Source organism: Toxorhynchites rutilus, chromosome 2 (assembly GCF_029784135.1).
Source record: "Toxorhynchites rutilus septentrionalis strain SRP chromosome 2, ASM2978413v1, whole genome shotgun sequence".
NCBI classification, from domain to species: domain Eukaryota; kingdom Metazoa; phylum Arthropoda; class Insecta; order Diptera; family Culicidae; genus Toxorhynchites; species Toxorhynchites rutilus.
This window is the reverse complement of record NC_073745.1, coordinates 71,687,972-71,698,666: the sequence shown is the minus strand read 5'-3', so window position 1 is coordinate 71,698,666 and position 10,695 is coordinate 71,687,972. Positions and strand designations below refer to the sequence as shown.

The 10,695-nt window shown below is 34.7% G+C and overlaps 1 protein-coding gene across 1 annotated transcript in view; it reads left to right on the top strand.

Annotated features, from left to right (window-relative positions):
- Positions 1–8,845, top strand: part of LOC129765838 (uncharacterized) — a 27,477-nt gene extending 18,632 nt beyond the window's left edge. Inside the window, exon 3 of the mRNA XM_055766274.1 lies at positions 8,817–8,845. Within this exon, the coding sequence (XP_055622249.1) occupies positions 8,817–8,845 (29 nt within the window). The remainder of the gene's footprint in view (positions 1–8,816) is intronic.
- The last annotated feature ends 1,850 nt before the right edge of the window (positions 8,846–10,695 follow it).

The following is a 10,695-nucleotide window of genomic DNA, read 5'->3' as shown; positions in this document are numbered from 1 at the left end:
GCTCCAGCTTCTCGATTCTGACCAACCTTATATTCTTTTGGTCTAGATACAATTTTCCATTCCGATTCCATTTTTACTTTAGTTTGAGTAGTGTTGATACCGCACTTTGTGCAATACTGAAATTATTTGCAGCTTCAGACCCCTTCCGTCCATATTTTTCGACCTGCTCGATGATGCTCAAACCTTGCGCAATGGTTAGCGTTTTGATTGTTCGCTTGAAAGGTTTCTCGTGGTTTTCCATACTTGAAAAGAAATTGTTTGATGACACGAACACTCCGTCTTCACTTTCAAGGGCAATTGAAATCTGAGGTAATAACGCACAAAAACATGTACGCGAAAATCAATCGAGTTAGGGAGGTGAAAATCCATGGAAAAATGAATCAAAACACATCGAGTAAGAGAGGCATCGAGTTAGGGAGGTATCGTGTTATGGAGAGAAGAATGCTTGTAAAATCGAAGGTGCCATGAAATCCATCGAGTTAGGGAAAATATCGAGATACAGAACATCGAGTTAGGGAGAGTTGACTGTATAAAGAAAATCAGACCAACAAAAGAACCAGAAAAAATTAAAATTCGGAATAAAAAAAATGGAGTCCAAGAACCTCAAATCTAGAAAATTGAAACCCTATTACCAACAATTTGAAAAACTTTAAAATACAAAAATACAAAATTCTGAAATGTCAAAATCCAAATTACTGAGATTCCACTACTGAAAAGGCTTAGATTCTGAAATCCAAAAAAGGAAAAGAAATATTTAGGCTCGAGTCCAAATATCCAAGTCCAAATAATAGTGCAAGTCGGAAGAAATTTCTTCGACGAAAAACCCAGAACGGAAATCGAACCCGAACTCCCGGCATTATGATGTGGGACGCTGACCACTAGGTCACGGGAGCACAGTGTAGATATACGTAGAGATTTCTAAATTCAAACGAATACTTTGAATTAATATTTAAACATACCTAATATGATAATTTGTTGAAACATGAGTGTAGCTAGGATGAGCAGGGTCCGTTTAATATGTTTAAATATGGTTATGCACAGCGTACTTTTTGCTTCAAAAATAATAAATTCAAATGAAAATATTAATTTAATCATCATGAATAATATGATCATTCGCAAAATCATGGACGTAGTAAGGAAAACGAAAAGTTTGGGTAGAAGTGTTGAAATTGTTCCGAAGAATACAAAATCACTACCTTAGAATCCGCTTGGATAGTCCAAGATGTATTTTTGGATTCACAAAAGATGTCTAATTCACATCTTCATATGTTACAATATTATCGCGGGGTAACATTATAAAACTTGTTTGGCAAATAATTATTTTATTAATTATGATTTAATTTATAACAATTTTTTTTTCATGTGCATTAGAGTGCTAATGAAAATGGTTATCTCAAATTTATGAATGAGACTTCCTGAAAAATGTTGATTCCCGCAAAAAATATACTACACAAAATTTCAGCTCAATCGAACTTTATTTACTAGTGTCACGTCAAAGTTTGTGACGTCAGTGACGTCAAAGTTTGAGTTTTTCTCGTGATTTCAGATTTTAAGATTCAAATGTTTTAAAATTTCATGCCAAACCAGCAGGCCGCTTCAACGACCCTTTTCTTTTTTTTTTTGTTACTTTATACTGATATTTTTTGGATTTTGGTTTTTCAGATCATGAATTTACAGATTCTGGATTTTTTGATTTTTAAATTTTCGTAATTTTTTTTTTAATTTAAATTCACGATTTTTATTTTAGTTTTCATATTTTTGAACTCTTGGGTTTTAGAATGTTAGATTTTGTGATTGACAAATTTTAAAATTTCTGGATTTCAATATTTTTGATTCTAGATTATTGGATTTCGTCATTTCAGATTTGTGCATTTCTTTAGTTTTAATATTTTTGGATCGTAGATTTTCGAATTCTTGATTATACATTTCAGTGGATTTTTGAATTTGAGATTTCAAATTTTTGATTCTAATTATTGGATTTTAGTTTCACGGAGTTTTTTGAAATCTTACAGTTTTCGGTTTCCTAATTTAAATTTTTGGATTCCAGATACAGGGGAACTTCGATATAACGTACACATTTTCAATGGACGAATTTCATGCCAACTCGTCTCAGGAGTTGACAGTGAAACGTTGTGGGTGTAAAGACATTGGTCATTTCAGTAACTTTGCATACATAATAAATAAGACTACTTTTTGAAAAGGGCCAGCTTATTTGCTAAATCTTTGACAAACATTTCTAATTCAAAAACTATAATGCCTACCTACCTTATTATGGCTCGATATAACGTACAATTCGATACAACGTTGATGCTATATCCGAAAACATCAATAAAATTATATTAGAGAACGAATATTTGGAGCTCGAAATTTCCATCTTGAAGAAATCTAATTCTGCGTTAACTGATACGGTTCACAGACTTGAGTTGAATAAAGACAGAACAAACCGATTGATGAATGAGAAAAATGCCATCTTCATGGAAATTCCGGTAGCACAAAACGAAAATACCATGCACCATCGATAAAACAATCAAATAGTTGGGTGTTGAGTTGAAGTCTTATGCCATAAAGTCTGTTTCCAGACTAAAATCCAAAAATAACTCCGACAAACCACTTATTCCAATCAAAGTTCAAGGATGTTGTGGATAAAGAAATTATATTTCAAAAAAAGAAACAAATAGAGAAACTGTCAACAGCTATTGATCCGTCGCTGCTGTTAAATGGCATACCTACCTCAGTTTCCGTACGCGATGAATTAACTCAATATTCTTCGGATCTTTTTCGTGAATTACTTGATTCCCAGGAGGTTTTGAAAATAGAATGTGTTTGGCCTGGAAGAAATGGAGTTATTCTCGTTAAGAAGAACGACGACAGACCAGAGATTATTAAAAATAGGGACGACATAAGCAAACTAATGACACGCTATCTAAATGCGATGGTTACTCCTTCCCCAAAGAGGAAAAGGTATGATCATAGCACCGAAGCCCTCTAAAATTCACCACAAAATATAACATCTTTAATCTTACTTGACGTCCTATATTCCAATGACTAATATTAGAGCTATGAATTACTATCATGTCGATATTAATGACTTTAACATTGGATTGAGTACTCTTAACGGTAAACACCTGAGAATTCTCCAATGGAATCTACGAGGAATAAATGACTTATCAAAATTTGACAATATTAAGCTGTTCCTTGACCAGCCTAAATTAGTGGATTAAAATAACATTTTTGAAGTGGAAAATTTAAATTTTTTTTTATTTGTAATTATTAATTTTATCCTTAAAATTCATACTAAACTTGATTGTTTCCATCAATTAAATTAAAGCTCTCTAACCTCTCTACAATTTGTTCTTTGACGATCAAAATTCTATCTCTCTTAATTTCGCTGCAATATCGATATAAACAATTCCTGATGAAGATTCAATCAAAATCTTCAAAAATCGCGATTTTTAATCCACTGTACTTATAAAAGCCACTTAAATTTCACCTTAATGCTGAAAGGTTAATTTTTTTTCTTGAAATTATTCATATTTGAATTATTAAAAAAAACTTTTTTTTCAAACTGTATACAATCGAGTCCTAAATTTTACATAATCGAATCATATATAATCGAGTTTGTATATAATCGAGTCCGACTTGCACGAGGCACTAGGTTAACAAAGAAAATATTGATTAAGTATGTTACTCAAACTGAATTGTAACGATCACGCAGGAACTGTTCAATCACAAAGAAATGTTCGAATAGTTTCACAGGAACATTTTCAGTTGATTTCAATATTCCGGACATATTCTTCAGGTTTGATTTAACGTTCGAATTAACATCTCAATAGAACTACTATTTTCAGCGTTTTTCTCAGGTTTTCCAACACTTTCTAGTATATCGGAATCTGGCATCAGATCACAGCAAATCACGTTTTGGTCCTTTTTGCACTAATTATTAAAAGACATTGAGCAATCGAACGGTATTGTACCGTCGACATCGCTCACGACACATTAATTATGCCAGCGGAATATCACTCCCGTCCATGTTGGTTGTGCTTTACAGTTAGGATTTCCCAGTTTCTGGACACATTCTCAAGTCATATCCCGAAGAATAGAAGAGGGGTAAATTATTCTGTCTAGCTTGACAAGACAAAAATTCATTGACCGCTCCAGCTTCTCGATTCTGACCAACCTTATATTCTTTTGGTCTAGATACAATTTTCCATTCCGATTCCATTTTTACTTTAGTTTGAGTAGTGTTGATACCGCACTTTGTGCAATACTGAAATTATTTGCAGCTTCAGACCCCTTCCGTCCATATTTTTCGACCTGCTCGATGATGCTCAAACCTTGCGCAATGGTTAGCGTTTTGATTGTTCGCTTGAAAGGTTTCTCGTGGTTTTCCATACTTGAAAAGAAATTGTTTGATGACACGAACACTCCGTCTTCACTTTCAAGGGCAATTGAAATCTGAGGTAATAACGCACAAAAACATGTACGCGAAAATCAATCGAGTTAGGGAGGTGAAAATCCATGGAAAAATGAATCAAAACACATCGAGTAAGAGAGGCATCGAGTTAGGGAGGTATCGTGTTATGGAGAGAAGAATGCTTGTAAAATCGAAGGTGCCATGAAATCCATCGAGTTAGGGAAAATATCGAGATACAGAACATCGAGTTAGGGAGAGTTGACTGTATAAAGAAAATCAGACCAACAAAAGAACCAGAAAAAATTAAAATTCGGAATAAAAAAAATGGAGTCCAAGAACCTCAAATCTAGAAAATTGAAACCCTATTACCAACAATTTGAAAAACTTTAAAATACAAAAATACAAAATTCTGAAATGTCAAAATCCAAATTACTGAGATTCCACAACTGAAAAGGCTTAGATTCTGAAATCCAAAAAAGGAAAAGAAATATTTAGGCTCGAGTCCAAATATCCAAGTCCAAATAATAGTGCAAGTCGGAAGAAATTTCTTCGACGAAAAACCCAGAACGGAAATCGAACCCGAACTCCCGGCATTATGATGTGGGACGCTGACCACTAGGTCACGGGAGCACAGTGTAGATATACGTAGAGATTTCTAAATTCAAACGAATACTTTGAATTAATATTTAAACATACCTAATATGATAATTTGTTGAAACATGAGTGTAGCTAGGATGAGCAGGGTCCGTTTAATATGTTTAAATATGGTTATGCACAGCGTACTTTTTGCTTCAAAAATAATAAATTCAAATGAAAATATTAATTTAATCATCATGAATAATATGATCATTCGCAAAATCATGGACGTAGTAAGGAAAACGAAAAGTTTGGGTAGAAGTGTTGAAATTGTTCCGAAGAATACAAAATCACTACCTTAGAATCCGCTTGGATAGTCCAAGATGTATTTTTGGATTCACAAAAGATGTCTAATTCACATCTTCATATGTTACAATATTATCGCGGGGTAACATTATAAAACTTGTTTGGCAAATAATTATTTTATTAATTATGATTTAATTTATAACAATTTTTTTTTCATGTGCATTAGAGTGCTAATGAAAATGGTTATCTCAAATTTATGAATGAGACTTCCTGAAAAATGTTGATTCCCGCAAAAAATATACTACACAAAATTTCAGCTCAATCGAACTTTATTTACTAGTGTCACAAAGACGTCAAAGTTTGAGTTTTTCTCGTGATTTCAGATTTTAAGATTCAAATGTTTTAAAATTTCATGCCAAACCAGCAGGCCGCTTCAACGACCCTTTTCTTTTTTTTTTGTTACTTTATACTGATATTTTTTGGATTTTGGTTTTTCAGATCATAAATTTACAGATTCTGGATTTTTTGATTTTTAAATTTTCGTAATTTTTTTTTTTAATTTAAATTCACGATTTTTATTTTAGTTTTCATATTTTTGAACTCTTGGGTTTTAGAATGTTAGATTTTGTGATTGACAAATTTTAAAATTTCTGGATTTCAATATTTTTGATTCTAGATTATTGGATTTCGTCATTTCAGATTTGTGCATTTCTTTAGTTTTAATATTTTTGGATCGTAGATTTTCGAATTCTTGATTATACATTTCAGTGGATTTTTGAATTTGAGATTTCAAATTTTTGATTCTAATTATTGGATTTTAGTTTCACGGAGTTTTTTGAAATCTTACAGTTTTCGGTTTCCTAATTTAAATTTTTGGATTCCAGATACAGGGGAACTTCGATATAACGTACACATTTTCAATGGACGAATTTCATGCCAACTCGTCTCAGGAGTTGACAGTGAAACGTTGTGGGTGTAAAGACATTGGTCATTTCAGTAACTTTGCATACATAATAAATAAGACTACTTTTTGAAAAGGGCCAGCTTATTTGCTAAATCTTTGACAAACATTTCTAATTCAAAAACTATAATGCCTACCTACCTTATTATGGCTCGATATAACGTACAATTCGATACAACGTTGATGCTATATCCGAAAACATCAATAAAATTATATTAGAGAACGAATATTTGGAGCTCGAAATTTCCATCTTGAAGAAATCTAATTCTGCGTTAACTGATACGGTTCACAGACTTGAGTTGAATAAAGACAGAACAAACCGATTGATGAATGAGAAAAATGCCATCTTCATGGAAATTCCGGTAGCACAAAACGAAAATACCATGCACCATCGATAAAACAATCAAATAGTTGGGTGTTGAGTTGAAGTCTTATGCCATAAAGTCTGTTTCCAGACTAAAATCCAAAAATAACTCCGACAAACCACTTATTCCAATCAAAGTTCAAGGATGTTGTGGATAAAGAAATTATATTTCAAAAAAAGAAACAAATAGAGAAACTGTCAACAGCTATTGATCCGTCGCTGCTGTTAAATGGCATACCTACCTCAGTTTCCGTACGCGATGAATTAACTCAATATTCTTCGGATCTTTTTCGTGAATTACTTGATTCCCAGGAGGTTTTGAAAATAGAATGTGTTTGGCCTGGAAGAAATGGAGTTATTCTCGTTAAGAAGAACGACGACAGACCAGAGATTATTAAAAATAGGGACGACATAAGCAAACTAATGACACGCTATCTAAATGCGATGGTTACTCCTTCCCCAAAGAGGAAAAGGTATGATCATAGCACCGAAGCCCTCTAAAATTCACCACAAAATATAACATCTTTAATCTTACTTGACGTCCTATATTCCAATGACTAATATTAGAGCTATGAATTACTATCATGTCGATATTAATGACTTTAACATTGGATTGAGTACTCTTAACGGTAAACACCTGAGAATTCTCCAATGGAATCTACGAGGAATAAATGACTTATCAAAATTTGACAATATTAAGCTGTTCCTTGACCAGCCTAATGTGTCCATAGATGTAATTGTAATTGATGAGACATGGCTGAAAGCTGAATACTGTTCGATTCATAACATTGTTGGGTATAACGCAGTTTTTTCGTGTCGTGAGGTTTCCGCTGGAGGTTTGGCTGTTTTTATAAAAAGTTCAATAAGGAATAGAATCATTGACATTCAGACTGTGAATGGATTTCATTCTATACGCATCGAGCTGACTATAAATGGTCAGTTATTCCAAATCTTAAGTGTCTACTGTCCTCCTTCTTTTGAGTTCAACCGATTTCATGACATTCTAGAAAATAAATTCTTCAAAATCTAGACCTCTTTTCGTTGTTGGTGATATACGTGTTCCAGTGAATCTGTCAAATAACAACATTGCGGTACATGAGTCTCCTACAATCACTGGGATTCGTATGTTCGAATACTCATGTAACACGTACAGTAAGCAACAATATTTTAGACCATGTTATGTGTAGACCATATCTTCGTAACGACACGGTTTTTTCAGATTTGAGTGATCATTCGTTGATAATAACCTCATTAAAACTATATGGATGTAAAGAGAAAACAAAACTGACTAAAACTCTTGTAGATCATAGGAGTCTTAACGCCTGTTTCAAAAATTTCATGAACACGGTTGTTTGCGGAGAGAGCATCGAGTTGTGTTTGACTAATATTATATCAACGTGCAGCTCAATGTTATCTTAATGCTCTAAGACTATTTCTGTTGAGATCAAAACCAAAGGAAAATACTGTCCTTGGATGCCTTTTGACCTTTGGAAATTGATGAAAATGAAGAGTAAAATTCTGAAAAAGGTAGAGACTCAACCTAATGACTCGCACTTGAAACAGATGTTAACACACATAACAAGTAGGGTTCTCTCTGAAAAACGAAGATGTAAGAAAGTATGTTTCCAACAAGTGTTACACTACATAAGTCAATCCAAAATGTGGAAGACAATTAATCAATTGCTAGGACGCTCTACACAGAAATCAGAAATTACACTGACTCACAAATTTTAAATAAATATTTTTCAAGAATTGGACATGAATTATCAAATAAAATACCCAGAAATAACAACCACACGCCGCAGATCTATTCTCGATTTGTCCAAAACTCGATATTTATGTACCCGTCAACACCAAATGACGTTTTAATTGTAATTAATAAACTTAATAGTAAAAAAAACTTGCGGTCCTGATAACGTTCCGATACATTTGATAAAAGAGAACTCGTCGGCTTTCGCTAAGATCTGCTCAGACATATTCAGTAGAATACTGACCACAGGTAGTTATCCGAATTGTCTCAAGGTGGCCAAAGTAGTACCAGTTTTCAAATCCGGTGAATCTTGGAATCCATGTAACTATCGACCGATTTCTACGCTTTCTGTATACAACAACATTTTTGAAAGGATGCTTGTGAACAGATTGTGCGAATTCCTCGATATAAATAAAGTCTTCTAAAAATTTCAGCACGATTTCAGGCGAGGCTGTAGCACAACAACAGCAGTAACTGAGCTTGTAGACGAAATCATTAGAGGTATTGATCGAAAGATGATGGTTGGCGCACTCCTTTTAGACCTTAAAAAAGCCTTTGACACAATCGATCATAATCCACTATTGAATAAGCTGAACACATACTGAATCCGAGGTGTAGCTAATGATTTAGTGCGCAGTTATTTAACTGGTAGGCAGCAATATGTTGCAGTAAACGATGCCAAAAGCACATTGTGTTCAATAAATATAGGGGTACCTCAGGGCAGCAATATTGGTAGTCTACCTCTAAAAGGAACTGCAAAACTGTTTGCTGACGATACAGCACTATTTTACCCAAGCCCGGATCCGGGAACCATAGTGTCACATAAAGAGTATGATCTGGCTCTCCTTGGGGATAACTTTCAGGCAAATCTATTGTCACTCAACCTAGCGAAGACCAAATACACGTTTTTCCATTCATCTAGAAAGAAAATAACAACATGTCCTGATCCCCAGATATCAAATGTACCCATCGAAAGGGTGCATAGCTTCAAATATCTGGGGGTCATTCTAGATTCACACTTGTCTTGGAGTTTCCAGGTGAATTTCGTTGAGAAAAAACTCGCTTCCCTTTGTGGTATCCTGAAGAGAGTATCACGTTTCATGCCTCAAAAAGCATTTATCAGTTTCTATTTTGCGTGCATCCATTCTTATCTCCAATACGGGCTATTAGTTTGGGGGTATGCATACAAAACAAGACTAAAAAAAACACAGACTTTGCAGAATAACTGTCTCAAAATTATCTATAGACTTCCGAGTCTGTATTTAGAACTCTAGAACTGTATCAGAATGAGTCTCACGGTATATTGCCTCTTTTTGGATTGCGGGAACTTCGGTCCATGAAACTTGTATACAGTATACTACATAATAATACCATACATCACAGCATGCCAATCCCCACTGCGCTGCGAACCATCATTACGATACACGACAGACGCAGCACTTATTGAGAGCTCGTCCCGAGTTGTTTAAGGTCAAGCTGCGTTTGCAGCTGAAGACGAAAATAAACAGTTTTATCATATAAATGTTGTCAACATGTAAATGTGGACAGACTATTGCCCCATCCTCTTTTTTTAGACAGCAATGTTCAAGCCACACAAATAATGTTTAATTAATCTTTGTACTCTTTTTGGATCCCTTAAAAGAAAAAAAAAAAGACGGATGGGTAATGTCGGGGACATAACCGGAGTGACGTAGGACTATACAAAGGGGACAGCTTTTGTTAAATATATATTTTAAATATATTGTTTTATTTTCTTCTCCTACGTGAATACCTACCTATCTACCTGAAAAATGGATTAGTTTACTGTTTACTCTTTATGAATATGTTGATGGTTCTGAAAAGAACTTTTGGTGTTGTGTTTTTGTTATCACTCGATATTCCCATCTTGTTCGGTTAAACCTTCCTGTTTAGCTATTGCGTTTGCCACTCGCTACAGCTTTCACAGTTGGAAAATTTCTTCCCATCCAGCTTGTGACATATTGTTCAGTAAATTACATTTAATGCGACGTGCCGGAGCAACACTTTGCCACTCACTGAAACTAATTGTTGCCTTGATGAGCGCCGAACCGAAGCTGCTCTGTTCTTGATGCGGGTTTTCTGATTGTCGTGAGCAGCTTTGCAAGCCAACTCGAGCACTCCGACGGCCGAAACTCTATAATTGCCGTTAGGTATACAGGTGCTCCGGCACCAATCCGTTCGGCCTAGTTACCCTTGCGGAGCAATCAGTGAATGCGACCAACAGAGAACTGGAGACCTGCACGGTTCGAGTGAGACTTTGCCTTTCCCTTAACTTGTCCTCCTTTGTTACGTCCACGATGCCGATG